Source organism: Telopea speciosissima, chromosome 3, assembly GCF_018873765.1.
Source record: "Telopea speciosissima isolate NSW1024214 ecotype Mountain lineage chromosome 3, Tspe_v1, whole genome shotgun sequence".
NCBI classification, from domain to species: Eukaryota; Viridiplantae; Streptophyta; class Magnoliopsida; order Proteales; family Proteaceae; genus Telopea; species Telopea speciosissima.
In genome coordinates this window covers 2,211,770-2,229,031 of record NC_057918.1, presented here as the reverse complement: position 1 = coordinate 2,229,031, position 17,262 = coordinate 2,211,770, and the positions used below count along the sequence as shown (strand labels likewise).

At 39.2% G+C, this 17,262-nt stretch overlaps 2 protein-coding genes across 2 annotated transcripts; both read left to right on the top strand.

Moving 5' to 3' along the window:
- The first annotated feature begins 11,579 nt into the window (after positions 1 to 11,579).
- LOC122656944 (protein PHOSPHATE-INDUCED 1-like) lies at positions 11,580 to 12,613 on the top strand. Its single transcript, XM_043851649.1, has one exon. It carries the CDS (start codon positions 11,646 to 11,648, stop codon positions 12,588 to 12,590), a length of 945 nt encoding a protein of 314 aa, XP_043707584.1. The 5' UTR covers positions 11,580 to 11,645; the 3' UTR covers positions 12,591 to 12,613.
- A 3,433-nt stretch (positions 12,614 to 16,046) lies between these two features.
- LOC122653903 lies at positions 16,047 to 17,003 on the top strand. Its single transcript, XM_043847860.1, has one exon. It carries the CDS (start codon positions 16,047 to 16,049, stop codon positions 17,001 to 17,003), a length of 957 nt encoding a protein of 318 aa, XP_043703795.1.
- Positions 17,004 to 17,262: the final 259 nt, after the last annotated feature.

Below are 17,262 nucleotides of genomic sequence, written 5' to 3'. Positions count from 1 at the left end.
GTAATGGAGGAGAGAAAGTGGAGATTGTTGTTTGGCTGTTGTGGAGAAAAGATGGTATGGGTTCTTTATATATATAGTTCTGATATCTTTGGCCAAATGGGTTGGGAGAAGCAACGGAGAAAGATGGGCTTTTGTGTTTGTTTAAGTGTGTAGCAGTACGTGACGGAGAGGGGGTGGCCTCAACTGTTAGAGTGATGACATTATTAAAAAGCAAAACGTGTTGTTTGAACATTTTATTATAGGTAAAAGAGGGGTTTTCCCCCATTTTCCCTTGCTTTATTACAGCCCAGCTCCAGCTTAAGAGTGAGAGAGAGAGAGATAAGTGAATGAAACGCGGAACTAGGAAGTTGGATTCCCTTGCTTTATTTATTAGTGTACTGCCCAGCTCCTACAAAAGGAAGAAACCAACCAACTCAGGATCCTTTTCGGTGCTGACTGAAAGCTGATTTCCAACTCCTGCAGGTGCATCTTTGAATAATTATCACCTTTAATTTACGGGCACCTCCAATTCCTCTAATAGGGGGAGTGGATCTCACCTTGGACAGTGTTTTCGGGCAGGGGGTAGGATGGTCATTTTCACCCCATGTGAGGAATTAGAGGAATTGAAAGGGGCAGCGAATTGGAGGGGATAATGATTTACAAGTGATGATTAAAATTGAAAAGAACTTCTATAAACTAGATGGTTAATCAAACTATACCCATTTCTTATTTTGGCTTTTATGCCATTTAGAAATGTTTTAGGCATATATATTTTATTTCATCATCTAATCATGTATTAAAGCTTTGATCAATTTTATCTTTTTAACATCTTAATTATGCATTAAAAAAAATAAATATTTGTTTATAACTATCAAAATGATAAGAATGGCTAAAAAACAAAGTAAGAGTTTTTTCGATCTATTAGTATCAATACTTCTTCAATAATTACATGATTTTATAATTATACATTGGAATCTATCGAATTGGATTGATTGAGATTTGATCTGATTTTCTCATATTCTTAGAACCTTATTTTGGATTGATCATGAATACACAAAGATCACTCTTTTGGCCATTTCTTCCTTAGTATTTTTTCAAGGGCCGGAAGTTAGGCACACCACTATCTTTCTTGGAGCTAGCGGTTCAACTGAGGGGACTAGGATGGGAGGGGCAAGGGGACTTTTCCATAGAGGTGAGGAGAGAGGTATGTCCGACTCTTATCCTTTTTTAAATCACTAAAAATGTAGAATTAATGGACTTACCTCTTCTAGCTAAATTTACAATAGTTAAATCAAAAGCTCCAAAAAACCAAAGATATGTCAAAATTTATGCTTTTCTTCCTGATTCCATTTTCTAAGGTTTTGGTCGTTTCCAATTGATTTATGTCTAATTCTTTCCTGATTTCAATTCAATTCGAATCCAAATCGATAGTGCAGATCCTTTAAACCGGTTTTGAGAATTCAAACCCTAAATGATAGATCCGTTTACTCTAATCATTAAACACCTACACACACAATAGAGTGAAGCACTGTCTTCCTTCGTTGCTTCTCTCCATTGTAACTTTATCAAGGCTTAAAAGTTTGGAATCATGACCGGAAATCGGAATCAACTACCGTTGCTTCTCTCTCAACAGATTAATATATTTTTTTGCAATTTTTTAAGGTTAGCCGTTTAGGCCCTCGATTAACTGTCTTAGGAAGTGTGTGGATTTGGCCGTTGGGGTGCAGGACGGCTACTATTATCAATAACAAAAAGGGGGGAAATGTTCACTATACAAGGGGCGCAGCCTGCACCCAGACAAATGGGGTGGGTGAAATGACACTCCGGCCTTTGAATAGTTGAAATGACTACCTCACCCATCCCTTGTGTCTGGGTGCAGCCAGCGCCTTGTGCGCTGCTGTGCAGAGAACATCTCCCCCCCACCCCCAAAAAGAAAGGGAAAATTACATGATTAGCTACTTTTGGGTTTTCATTTACAAAACTGTCCACCCTATGTTTGAGTTAACAAAAATAAACAAAAACAAGTTTAGTTTTACAAAACTAGACAAAACAGTGACTCTCCTTCCTTCTTCGGCAGTTTCCCTATGAAAAAATCTATTTTTTTTTCCTCTGTTACTTGGGGTAGCAGAGAATATTGGCGTTGGCTAGGACAAGGGTAGGGTTGCAGGGAATGGAGGATGCCTGGGCGAGAAGGCAATGACAGGGGTAAAAATATCTAAAAAAGTAAGTGTAGGAGGGAGAGATACTATTTTGTCCAGTTTTGTAAAACTAAACTTGTTTTTGTCTATTTTTGTTAACTCAAACATAGGGTGGATAGTTTTGTAAATGAAAACCCAAAAGTAACTAATCATGTAATTTTCCCAAAAAAAAAATGCAAGACGGCCACATTGGTCAATTTTTGGGTCCATGAAAGCACGACTATCGTTAATCTGTAATTGCTGTACTTCTTTGTGTTTTTTTTTTAGAGAAAGTTACTTGGACACCTCCTGTACTATGGCCTAATTACTTAGTCTCCCCAATGTTTGAAACAATTATTTGAACACCCCCTGCAGTTTACCATTTCTTTCAAGTAGCCTTGTTCGTTAGTCAGTTACCATTATCATGGGTTAAATATTTTGTAAATGCCTAAACTACCCTTAAGGTGTAGTGAAGTGACATATTTGCCCCCCTTCTCTTTCTTCTTCTTCTTCCCCTTCTTCCTCCTGCAGCCAAAAAAAAAATTTCAAAAACCATTAGGGCATCTTTGAAGATTAAGCCCGAAAGGTCGAATCGGAATCAAAGAGAAAAGCTTCATTCGTGGCTCTTATGGCGGTCGTCCTCGCCGTCTTCTCCTTCATTGGAGATGCTATCACTGCTGATGCTCCAACTCTAAGTTCTACTTCTGGTGCCGAACTCGGTGTTGTCTCCGCATCGGTCGCCGCTGCTTTCCTTGTCTCTTTCCTCGCATTCATGCTTAGATCGTTCTACCGATAAACGATTTGAAGATCTCGTACGTCTCTGAATCTATTTTCTACTATTCCATCTAAACTACTCGGAGACTAACGGATTGTCTTTTTTTACTTTGAGATTTATACGATTCGATTCCTTGTACTTCGACTGTTTTCAGGTATTTTAGTAGGAAATTTATTTTTCTTCCTTGATGCAATTTTGAATCGTTCATCTACTGTGGATCGGAGAATGTTGAATTGTTGATATCAATCTTTCGTGAAGTACACCATCTGATTCTGCTGTACGTAGCTTCAACATCTAATGAATGCTTGGGGTTTTATAAGGTTACAATCTTACAAAGTCGGTGGTAGGGAATAAGATGTCCTACATGGATTAAAATGGATTTCTTTACTCTTTAAAAGTGTGATCCATAGTCGGCGATTAGGGGGTCCTCGCTTTCTCCCTCCCCTCCTCCACTCTATCTCCCCCACTCCCTGCAGCACCCCCTCCCCGCCACCTACTGTGCTCCCTCCCTGCTATGAGCACCCTGGCCGGAAAGCCCACTCACACCCCCTACTGCTCTGCACCGTGAACCCTCAGACCTCTGCCTCTTGCACCTGTACCCCTCGACCTCTACCTCCCCTCTCCCAATTCAAAACAGAAATCTAATGAGATACTGAAATCAAAATCTCCAAATCCCCCAGAGTTGTAAATCAGTCCTCTCTGATTCCTAGTCTCTCCTTTCCTCTTCTTTCTAAAGCTCTAGTTTGACCACGGATTGACAAATCCACCACAGTCCGGTCACCGGCGAACGACGAATACACCATTGTAGTTAGTTCAGACATCATGAAAACCCCCACTGCCTCACTCCATCTTTAACTATTTGACTATTTTAACAGATTCTTGCTTCAAATGGGGGGAGTTGTTTATTCTGAGTTCTCTGTAAGAAGAAGAAGAAGAAAGAAGGGTAATTTGGTAATTTTAATTTTACTGCATTCTATTGAATAGGTAATAAGGGTAAAATAAACATTTTCATTTAAATACTAACAATAGACTAACACCGTCAGGTTTCAGGGGGCGTCAAGCAATTATTTCAAACGTTGGTAATCATAAGCAAAATGGCCATAGTACAGGGGCTGTCCAAGTAATTTTCTCTTTTTTTTATTATTTATGTTGATACCTACCTTCCCCACAACTTAATTTAGAAAACCCATCAAAGAATATCATGAGCCTTTTTACCCCACAACGCGTCTTTTGGTTCTTTGTAGCATTGACAGTAAAATAATTTATATAATACAGTGGGCACTGCCTTTGCTTCTCTTTAGTCCAACTATTGCCAACCCCAATTTCAGCCAGGATCCAGATCATCTACGGTGCGTTGCCCGTAGCGGTCTGAGCGATGCAGACTGAATCGCGTGCGCAAAGACCGCCTTATCCTTGCCCAAATGCTTTGACCAAGCGGGGGTATGCGGGTCATTGTGCGAGTAGCCTAGTCTGCATCGCACAGGCCGCTACAGGCAGCTGCGCCGTAGAGGATCTGTGAGTTTCTCCCAGGCTTTCTCTAGTTAATAAAATCTATCTTCTATTTAAAAAAAATACAAATACTCACCCCACGCTGTAAAGCAATAAAAAATGAATTTAGTCGTTTTATTGCAACTATATAATTCTCACATGAACCCCTCCTCTGTCTCTATAAACAAGAACTCAAAGACCATATTACAGCTAATTTAGGAGTAGACATAATGGCATTAGCTTACGATACATCTAGTGTGCCAGCCTTTTTCCATAATTCATGAATTTTTTTTTTTGGGGGGGGGGGGCAAAGAATTCATGAAGTTTGAAACCCATAGAGGTGTATTCATCTTATTATATACATGGAAGCGAGTTTTGAAACCATTAATTTTGTATTCAACTTTAATCTAATAAGTGTATGCATCTTATTATATACATTTCAATTTATATGGGTATTTTTACCAACACCTGGCATACATGTAAAATACAACTAAATAAAGAAATGCAATAGTGGATTACCTTAACCAGAGTAATCCCACAATTTTTAGAAGAGAAATTATCAGCACCACTCCCTGACGTTTGCCTATAGTTTAAGGCACACCCACTAACTATCATATTATCAGCGCCACCCCCTGCTTTACCAAACTAATTCCACATAGACCCCCTACCGTTAGTTAAGAGGTGTTAAGTGGTGATGTCAGCTTATATAATATTTTTTAAAAGACAATTCTGCCCTTCTTACTTGGTGAAGTATCTAATCTACCCTTTCAATTAAAACCCCCACAAACCCTTCTTCTTCCTCACATTCAGCTAACAACATTGGAGAACATCCACTGCAACCTATCGTCTTCATCTCTACCCTCTTTCATTTTTCCGATTTTCATACTTAAATTCTTATTCCATCATCACTGAACCATTCCACCTCTACCTTCTGCCTTTCCAAAAGAAAACCTAACCTAGTCGTCCCACCATCTCCACCTTCTAATCCATTAACCAAACATTTTCTTCTCTATTTTTCTCCCAACCAAAAGCTTATTTCTCTCATCCTCCACTAGTCTTCCAAAACCCACCGATCAAAACCCCTACCCATTATAACTGAACCCATTACTAACCTACCATTTACATTCTACTGTTGCTAAAATCACATTTCCATTCTTCCTTTTCTATTCTCTTCTATATTTTCCAGCTATTACACCATTACTGTGGTGTTTCTGTGGCCATATGAATCTATAACACATTCTTCCCCCCCCCCCCCCCGGTCTTTCTTCTATTCGATTTCCTCACCTTCGATGTATCCTTGTAACCCCAACTGTAGGAAGAAACAGCCACGGTACAATCGATGAAAATAGTTTCAGGATCCACGGCAGCTCAGTTCATCCTAGGGAATAAGTGATTCGAACCATTCGATTTTGACGACTGTGGAAGGGGTAACATTAATTCTTCATCACGGTACCAACCTGGGGAGCTCAGGGAAACCCTCTGACTTCTTCATTGTTGCTGCACCACCTACATTGGATAACCACGATTGAACCTCAACGTTTCTGCTGTTGCAATTCCTATGGTTTCTGTTTAATTTTATTTGATTGTATCGGTCTATAATATGAATTCCCACCCCTGTTTTTTATTTTGTTCGTCGTACCATTCTTCCCGTGACTGACCTTCGTCAATCTTCTGCCACCGACCTGCATTGCAAGCGCATACCCGGATCAGAGAGGACCGACCCCCATTGCCAATATTTGAAGTTTGCCACAACTTCGGGGTGGAAGAAATGGCTGGGTACTGGTTTTCACTAGAAAAACAACTTTTTTCTTCGTGGCCATCGCCGTCGCTACCGTTGTTAATGGTGTTGTGGTGATTGTTTCCGGTGACGCTTGTTCTGGCGGCGTTGTTTTGGGGGCTTGGGAAGTGAAGGAAGAGAGGGCTTCTTCTTCTTTTTCTTAGGGGAGTACAGTGTACGTTTAAGAAATGATTTAGACTAGGTTTTTTTAATGTTTTAGTGTGAGGGGTATTTTGGTCAAAATAATTTTGTTGGTTAACACCGTTCAAAAATGGGTAATCATTGATATTATGGTAGTTAGTGGGTGTGCCTTAAAATATAGGTAAACGTGAGGGGGTGGGGCTGATAATTTCCCTTTTTAGAATTGCCGGTGATAGACGTATCCAACACAATCTTGCAATCCTCTCTTCTTCCTTCCTCTTCTATTTTCTTCTTCTTCTTTTCCTTTCTTCGTTTCTATATTTTTTCCCCTTCCTCTTCCTCTTTTTCTTGCAAAAACCCTCCTAGGTTTGCTTCAAAGCTCACACATCATGCACATTGCTCAATGGAGGCAAACCGTAAGCTTAAATGATGACTTGATGGAGTTTCATGCATGGGAGACCTTTTTTCTTTTTCTTCCTTTTCTTTTCTTCTATTCCTTTTATATCTTGAGCTTTCTTCAAACCCTTGATGTATTCCTTTGAAGGCACAATATCAGATAGAGTTTCTCTTGAAAACTTGAAGTCAACAATAGAACATAGAAGATTCGAGGATTCTTGGGTTCAAGCTCTTGGGAGCTTTCTCTAATTCTTTCTCTTATTCTATATGGATTTTCTTCATTGTAATGAATTTTTGAGTGTGGTTTTCACCACCAAGCTCGTGATAAGGACCTTAACTCACATATTGTAATCTCAGGAAAACTTCCAGAATGCATCTCCAATTTCAAAACTCTCCCCAATTTGCTCAGTTTCTGTGCAATGATACGAAAAACACATTACATCTTCGTCCGATAATGAAATGATGCACTTCCATTTGAGATGACAGAAGACTGGAAGAACTATAAGTTCTATGTGGATGACTTTGCCCAGATCTATCATTTAAACCTTCCAAAATTAGCTCCAAACATGCTACCATTGCGTGAACCTATGATTTTTCTATTCAAACTATGTGGAGCTTTCACCCAATGCTACCACATGCTTTCAATGACTATATAACACCGTGATAAGTTTCCATATAAGCCTCTCTGTATCACTGTTAAAGTGTCATATGTTTCCACATAAGCATCTCTGTATCACTATCAAAGTGTCACATCACTACCAAATCACTACTTGACCATTTCAGCTCTCCCAACTTGTTGTCTAATCTCTCCAATCACTTCCAAGACCTATGTACACTCTATATATCTCTACAAATTGACACTTGAGCACCATTTCCAGCACTGCCCCAACTACCACATGCCACATCATCAATAACATTTGCCATGCAGTGCCTTTTGTCAAATCACTGCTTTTCAGCCTCACTAACATTGTTAGTATTGCCAAATAACTCTATAACCCTTGTGATATATTTATACACCCATGTACATATCATTGTCACTTCACTAACACCTCAACACTTCTGATTGTATTGAGCACTGTACTACCAATATGTGAGTGTGTTGATTCTGACAGTGTTGAAAATAATGACAACACCATTCTTGTTTCCTAGGCATTTCAATTTATGAAGCGTTTTCTTGAAGCTTGATCTTCCATTGAATGCTTCTAACATTTCATACTTCTTTTGTTCTCTGAGTTTATGGAACACTTTTAAGGATGCAAGCCTCAATAAATGTCTTCGTGATATATCACATTGCGATTGATCGGTGAATTGCTTGATTTGCTTCTGCTTGCTTGGCTTGATTTTTTCCGCATCTTTGATGCACAACGAAATACCTCCACAAAATTGCTTTTTCACCACTCATACACAAACTTTTTCATCACTCAAACACATTTTAGTGATCATTAAAACATAAGGAGAAAGTTTTCCTTCACCATGGATGTAGGAAAAGTACACCCATATAGAGTCATAAATATTTGCCCCGACCAAGTAGGAAGTATGCGGGATATATTTCATTCTTGTGCTAACGACCCTCAAATCCACTAGGTAAAGAAAATCCTAATTCTAATGGGGAAGAAGAGCAAATAAAACCAGTTTGATTCATAAACTTCAAGATACCTTTATTTTGTCCTAAATGACCTTTATATAAGAAGATCAGATTACAAAGAAAAGAAAAGCGAAATAAAACATGAAACAAAAAAAAGTAGAAAAATAAAATAGGAAACTAGTATCCCTAAATCACACACAAAACTTTGGAGGCTTGGATCACCCCTTAAACGTGCGAATTTGACCCCAAATCTATAGTCCAATGAATCCCATTACTTAACTAAGCTATAAAGAATTGGTTGCCGTTTGGATATTAGTGTTATGACTCCCATAACTCTACTCGAGTAAAAAATTAAGGCCCTTGGAAGTTGTGCTGACAAATTAGCACTTTCGACCTAATTGAGTGGACTTCAGCCAATCCAACCGATCCAAAAATTCTTCATAAATCCTCTCTACATCATTTCTTATTGTACAAGGTTGATAATACCCCTGTACTTTTCCATAATAGCCTCTACAAACCATCTAAATGCCTCGGTCAAGGGATTCACCCTTGACCGTCGCCGAAGGAAGACAATCTCCAAAACATAATGTAAAGACTAAGTTTCCCTCCATCACCCAGTGAATGGATTCCCATTCACCATGGCTGAAGGGAAACTTGGTCCTAATGTAAAATACATTGTCCCAACACCTTTTCTTTAGGTGAGGACCCATGCTCATGGCAAAGTCTCGTCCTAATTTGTCTTTTTTTTTGGAGATAATTTTGTTTGAGTTTGCTTAGCTCTCCTAAGGTAGATGGAGTGTGATTGGAGGATTCTATAAAATAATCCTACTTGAGATGATGCTTTCTGGCCAAGAGTGTGGCCTATGCCAGTGCTCCCTGTGTCTATCTCTCTTCTCCCCCAATAGAGATAAAGATGTCATTTCATAGGAGGAGGAGAGATATAGACTCATGGGCAGTGGCGTAGGCTACGTTCTTGGATAGAAAACATTTTCCCAAAAATTACGTCAAAAAAAAAAAAAAATATATATATATATATATATAAAGAAAAAAATTAAAATGCCTTTTTTAATTAATATTTGGTTCTTATTAAATAGCAAAAGGCCAGGGATATGGCAAGAGTCTTAACTCTAGAAGAAATTTCTAATTCTGTGTCATGTCATCCAAACACTCTTGAAGCTTCACAATCTTCTCGTGTAGAGGTATAGCACTATCCTCATCTTCTTTCCTATTAACCCTTTTAAAACCCGGACTCTCCTACCTAGCTCAAGTGTGTTAAGCCTAAGGGTGATAGTCAGTATGATATCGGGATTTGGTATGGTACAAAAGATAGAAAGTAGATACCGAAACCATATCGTACCGGATACAAACTGTATTTCTAATAATACCGATATTGTACCGACTCGGTATGGTTTGATTCAATGTCAAAAAAAGTTTGTATTCGATATTAAAAAGGTTTTTATTCGGTATACAAAACATGATGTTAGCACGGCTAAATCAAATCAAACAATCCATTAATTCTTAAGAGCATTGATTTGATTGAGCCATTCCAACATCCCACTTTCACCCACAACCTAGGATGATGAAGAAGATGATACAATTGAGAAGAATGGAAAATGAAAAAGCATGAACACTTGCCTCATGTGGTTCTAATTTATACCTACTCAGAACTGATGCCATAGATTCAGGAGCTTGTTTGATTATCGAGTCAGACAACGCGACACTCATTTCCTTGCTGAGCTACCCAAGGACGAGCCCACCTATCACCATTGATGGTATTTTGAAGGACATCCGGTGGTTTGGCCCCCAATTCCCTTCTGTTTCTTTTGTTTGTATCTCTAGAGAAGTGAATGTTGCTGCTCACTCTCTAGCTAGGATGGATCTGTTTGTGGCAAGTAATGCTTGCAATCAGGATGCCTTGAGCTCCTCTTGCCCTCCTCTGCAATACAATTGCTTTTCACCAAAAAAAAAAAAAAAAAAAATGATTCAGTAGTTTGAACCAAGTTCTTCTTATTGGATATCAATAGCGAGAAGAATGGTCACTAATTGAAAGATTTGTAGATTGAGATATAAGAAAAGAGAAGGATTAACAAGAATTTCAATGGAAATTTAAAAAACATATCTTTCATGTTTCGAAACAAAATTAAGAATAAAACTTAGGGTTTTGATTTTGCAAGTTGGTACTTTGGCTATATACTTTAGCCTCGATTCGGTACAAGTTCGGTGTGTTATAGAAAATTTGGTACAGTATCGATACATATCGACGATTTTGTCTTAAAAATCAATATCATACCAGACCGTACCAAGAGAGATTCTATTTTCACATACCGAATTTGTATTACAGAGATAGTCCGTACGTTTCCAGACAGAACGCAACCCTTTTCACCTCAAATAAGGAGGCCATTCATATTTTCGGTATCTTTACTTTCTTCTAAGCCTCTCACCTTTTGGTGCTCTACTCAAAACTCACAAAGAGGTGGATGCATATAGGGGGTGTAAATGAATAATCAAAATCCATTTTCATAGTCGTGTTCGTATTCGTTTAGTACTATTCGAATCCGTCCGAAAACTAAACGGATGTAGATACGAATAAGCTATAGCTATTCGAAAAGCTATATTACATGTAAATGGAAAAAATATCCAATCCATATTCATGTCCGTATCCATTTAGCACTGTCCGAATTCGACCGAAAGTTAATCGAATGCGGATGCGGATATAACACTCTCCGAACCGAATCCGATCCATTTACATCCCTAGATGCACATGGCTGGCCATATGGAATTATGGATCATTGACCATTAGGTACTTCTTGGTCATTTAAACCCTTGTAGTTGTAGATAAGCTGGAGCCTGGAAGAGACTGAGTGACCTGTGACCATTTTTCTATACTCTACTTTTTTTTTTTTTTTATATTTACTCTAATGTTTCAAGAGACATGTGTGGGGACAGTTGGCCACTTACTTGGTGACTTCCTCCTACTCTCTCACCTTGACGACATCCTGTGAACCACCGAACCAACCCTATAAAGTCATAACTCTGCTTTCAAAACAACGCGTTTGAAAGAAGTGTTAATGAGTTAAGGCCCACCTCATCTATCACTACAGCTCTACCATACACTAAAATATATACAAATGAACAAATCCCTCCTTCTCCGTAGCTTCATTGACCCATTTTGTCAAACAATTAAAGATCTCCTTCCTCAACACTATTATAAAACCTCCCATCTCTCATCCTTTGATCCACAAGAACAGAAAAGAAATCTCAGCCTCTCTACCTTACAGAGCTCTTCTCAAGTTCCTTTTCTTCACTTTAATTCCTAAGTTCCCTAATATGGCCTCTTTTGTTTCTACATTACCCTTCCAAGTTCTCTTAGTGGTTTCCCTCTTACATTTCTCCAATGCTGGGAGGAGACTCAGTGGATTGGTGGAGGAGCAGTCTATGCTCTTACAATACCACAAGGGTCCCCTTCTCTCAGGAAAAATATCTGTCAATCTCATCTGGTACGGCAATTTCAACCCTACCCAACGCGCCATTATCTCGGATTTCATCTCTTCCCTCTCATCCTCACAAGCTTCATTGAAAACCCAATCCCAACCCTCTGTTCTCACATGGTGGAAGACCACTGACAAGTACTACCAGCTCAGTTCCAAGAACAAGAAACCCTCTTCGCTCTCTCTCCAAATGGGTAACCAAATCCTTGACGAGAACTACTCATTGGGCAAGTTCCTTACCAGAAACCAAATCGTGCAGCTCGCAGCTAGAGGCGATCATAGAAATGCCGTTAATGTAGTTCTGACCGCCGCAGATGTCACCGTCGAGGGTTTCTGTATGGACACATGCGGAAGCCATGGTTCCCAAGGCAAGAAATCGAAGTTCGCTTACATCTGGGTTGGTAACTCGGAGACTCAGTGCCCAGGTCAATGTGCTTGGCCCTTCCACCAGCCCATCTATGGACCTCAGAACCCACCATTGATTGCCCCAAACAATGATGTGGGCATGGATGGAATGGTTATTAATCTGGCTAGTCTCTTGGCTGCAACTGCTACCAACCCTTTTGGAAATGGTTTCTATCAAGGCTCTGCTGAGGCACCATTGGAAGCAGCTTCAGCTTGCCCTGGTATCTATGGGAAGGGGGCTTACCCTGGTTATGCAGGGGAGCTGTTGGTGGATTCAACTACTGGTGCTAGCTACAATGCCAATGGTGCAAATGGAAGGAAGTACCTGCTTCCTGCCCTGTTTGATCCTTCCACATCTTCATGCTCTGCACTGGTCTAAGAATTGGGAAGGAGAAACATAAAGTTGTATATAGATTTCAAACCGGAAGTGGTGTGATAGAAACATGATATATGATGTAATTCATTCATTTATTCATGCATTCATTAATTAATTTATTCTATAATTCTCAGAAAAACAGAGTCTTTGCTGACGAAATCGATGAATAATGAGTTTGCTAGCATGTTGTCAGCTTACTCTATTTAAAATAAAGGTTGATTAGTTGTTTATAGACTATTTTTTCTCTACTCTATACCCATTCAATGAACTGTTGGGGCCAAAAATCGGTTTTGATTGGATGATCGTAACCTTTTGGATGAACCAATTGTTTCTAAAGAATGTCTTTTAGTGTATGAAGCAAAAAGATATGATGAACAAGTAATAAGAGTAAAGATTAAAAATAATAAAATTAAACAGATGATTGTCAATCCCAAAACATTCCTTCACTATTTGGAGAACTAAGATTAATTCTCTTCCCACTCAAATTCTTTTTTTCCAAAGGAATTTGTCAATTCCAAATTGTTGTCTTTGTTTTAAGGAAAACGTTGGTCATTTATTCTTTTCAAGTCTTTTTCCAAATCGGTTTGGGATAGTATTCTTAGAAATTATGGCATGTCCCTAGAGTTATCTTTCTCTTTGACAAAGAGATAGAAGTGGATCTCGGACATATTTAATAGTAATATTCTATATGACACTATTGTAAGTTGGTTTTCTTTGTGTGATCTATCATATTTGGTGGTAAGGAAACAAAAGAAGTTCAGGATGTCGGTGCTGGTATTGATATTAGTGTGTGGCATAGTACTTCATCATCAGTTTGGAAGAGAATTTGGAAGTGTCATACTTTACCTAAAGTAAGAAATTTGCTTTGGCGAGCATGCACATCAGGTGTGGCTTCAAGAGAGGGGTTGCCACAATGACAAATTCCAATTGATGTTTCATTCTTGAGATGCGGCAGCACAGTGGAGACTCCATTTCATATCTTGTATCATATCCTTTTGCTCAGGTAGTATGGTCTGACAGCTCGTTACCATACAATGTGAGAAATTCAGGTGATATTTCTATCCAATCTTGGATACAGAGCAGGTCTCCTTTCGACCAGTTTGAAAAAAAGCAAGGATGGAAGACCGTGGGCTGATGTGGTATTGTACGGTATCTATGGAGAGCGGGGTTTGTGGAAAGTGCTGGTCACCTATGGAGGTTATAGAAGCTGCTCAAAAGGCTCATTTAGAGCTCTTTCAGGCTCAGGGTCATCCTGTATTTAGATCTATAAATATGAATGCCAACTCTAGTGCCTCTTCAAATGATGGCTAGGTTTGGATTCTTCTTCACTTACCAATGCGGAAATTCAATATCGATGCATCTTGGAGTAGTGATCATCAATGAGGAGGATTATAGATTTTGATCATATATCACCTTGAACAGCTATGTATTGCAAAGTCTGAACTAACAGGTTTTATTCTATGCTTCAGAGTGAGGCAATGGTCGCTCGAAGTATTTTGTTGGAGGCTCTAGAGGATTGCGTAAAGAGGAGGCTTATGGTGGAGATGGACTATAAGAACTCTATTCATACATCATTCACACTTCCATCAAATATTCTTTTATCTGTGCAGTTTATGATTGGAGACATCTTATATTTATCTACTTATTTCTTTCATTTAATTTCCAATGTATTTTTAAGGAAATCAACAAGTTAGCTGATTCTCTAGCTAGGAAGATGTTATCTATGACGTGTATGACAGTATAACTGAATTCTACTCCATGGTTGAGGGAGTTATGTACCTTGTCAACTATGCGCTTCTCACGTGTTTTTTTTTATTTCTTTTAATGAAAATAGTGATTAATATAATTAAAAAGAAGGCAACTGATTACAGTGTTCCAATAGACATGGGACTTTAGTACGACTAGTAAACTGTACAAGAGATCTAAACCATCCTATTAAAGTAGCATTTTCAAAAGACCGAAAACAAACGTCTTTGGCCCGATCCAAGATCTACAAAAAGTATGTTAGCACTTCCCAAAAAAAAAAAAAAAAAAAAAAAAAACAAAAATGAAATGCTGAAAAGAAATGTAAGCATTCTGATTACAATCATTAATGGATATTAATAAAAACATGTATCCAAGCAATGTTCTTATTATCAATTAAAAATGCATTTGAATATGCTTTCTTAGAATGGAAATGAGTACCAAACATTGCCTGAGATTTTGATTATGGATATCTCCAAATATAAAAACATATATTTTTTTTTGTAGAAAATATAAAATCATATTCAGTAAATTATTGGAGGTGGTTCCTTCTTTTTTTTTTGGGGGGGGGGGGGGGGGGGGGGGTAAGGAGGTGGTTCCTAGGTTGCCCTATTATTCATTCCTTTACTATTATTTTTTCTTTTTTTCATAGGTTATTTGTTATTATATATAATTCAATGAAGCTTGAAACCATATACATGTATGCACCTTATTATATACACAACCGTGTCTTTTGAGACCATTAAATTTACATTCAACTTTAATATAATAATTATTAACTATTGCTATTCTAAAAGTCAAAATCAATTCAATATTGAATATCATTGGAAAAAAGAACCCTGAAAGGCAACATAGTCCCTGCACCCAGAGATAGAGGTGCATGAAATGATTGCCCCACACCCATGAAAGGTGGAAACCCACCCCTATTGATGCTTCCGCGCATGCCCCCATTGGTCCCGCGCTGGTGCAGGGGAATCCTACCTCTCAAGAAACCCTCTCCCAAAATCATTTATCCTTTGTTTATTCAACCAATACATCGTTTACACATTAGGTGGTATCGATTGATTCAATACTCCAAAAGAATCCTAAAAATGAAAATTACGCCTCCATATATGTTAGTCTATCACAAACTCCAAATTCATATGGGAACAGTCTCTCTTCTGTCACTGCTATTACCATTGTACCATCTTTAGTTATCTGGATTCACTAGGGGTTCAAGGATCTAAACTAAAGAATGAAACTTTAACCCTCTGTTGTTTCATTGCATGGTATTTGTGGCGTGCTCGAAATGATCTCATTCTTAAAGGCAAGGTTTGGACTCCAGGCGATGGTAATCAATGTGATGAAAAGGCCGCCACCGAGTTCACCAATGCTACTCGGATTCCATTTCAGTCTAACCCTGGATTACATTGTCTTCTCCTTCAGAAGCCACCTATTAAGGATACGTTATCAAATTCAAATTTAAGTTTTGTTAGCTGTCTATATTGAAGCGCAGCTGTATATATTGGAGTGTAGGGCTGTCTTCATTAGATAAGATTGGTCTTGACTCATTGTACATGTCCGTTGAGTTATTTTAGGATTTAATTATGGAGATAATTGCTCCACCTTTGTGTATTTATCCCATTCAGTATCATTGGAAAGATTATCGGAGTTTATAGAATCTCTATTTTATCATGGTATCAGCCTAACGAGATCCTTCTTCTTTCTCACTGTTCTATGGCTCCACCCACCCCCTCCGTCTCTGACCCAACTTCTCCCTATTACCTGCATAATAGCGATCACCCTGGCACCCCTCTTGTCACCCAACTTCTTAATGGTGACAACTTTCCGACTTGGAGTCGTGCCATTACTATGGCTCTCCAAGCAAAGAACAAGGTTGGCTTCATTGACGGCACCCTCAAGAAACCTGCTGATGACTCCACTGATTTGTCTGCTTGGAGTCGATGCAACTCCATGGTTACATCTTGGTTGATCCACTCTACAATTCCCTCTATTGCCAACAGTATTTTATGGACCACCAACGCTCATGATGTCTGGATCGACCTTAGTGACCGCTTCTCTCAACAAAATGCTCCTCGTATCTTCGAGATACGACGTTTCATCTATAACCACAGTCAAGGAACAGATTCGATCTCTGCTTACTATACAGCCTTGAAGGCCTATCGAGACGAGTTGTCATCATATCGAACTCTTCCCACCTGCACTTGTGGCGCTATGACAAGCCTCAATGGCTTCATTGAAACTGACGCTCTCATCGATTTCCTTCAAGGTTTGAATGACTCGTTCTCTGCTGTCCGGAGTCAAATACTCCTTATGGATCCACTGCCCTCTATGGCCAAGGCCTATTCTTTACTGCTGCAGGAGGAACGCCAACGCTCTCTTCACGATGCTCGGCCCATTCCTCTCGATCAAGCTGCCTTGGCTGCCCAACACTCCTCCACCAGCCGTGATTCCAAAGGTCGTTCTCGTCCCCGATATCATTGCAACTATTGCGATATGGACGGGCATTCTGACTCTCGCTGTTTCAAGCAACATGGCTACCCACCCAATTGGACGCCTCGCAATGGAGATGGTACTAAGTCTAAGCCCCGCAACAACAATGTTCACGCTGCCAATCTTACTGCAACCAACGCACCTCTTGCATCTGCGATTGCTCCCACCATCTCTGCCTAACAGATTCAGCAACTTTTAACTCTTCTTCCCACTAGTAATACCCACCCTCTTGCTAATATGTCAGGTACAGTTTCATTCCCTCCTTCCTTTGTTTGGATTGTCGATACTGGTGCTACAGATCATATGGTCTGTTCACCTACTTTATTTTCCTCCTCTAAACTTTGTCATTCCCCTTCCTCCATCCGTTTTCCTAATGGTTCCACTACACCTGTGACCCATATTGGACATGTGTGTTTATTTCCTAACATTTCAATTTTTG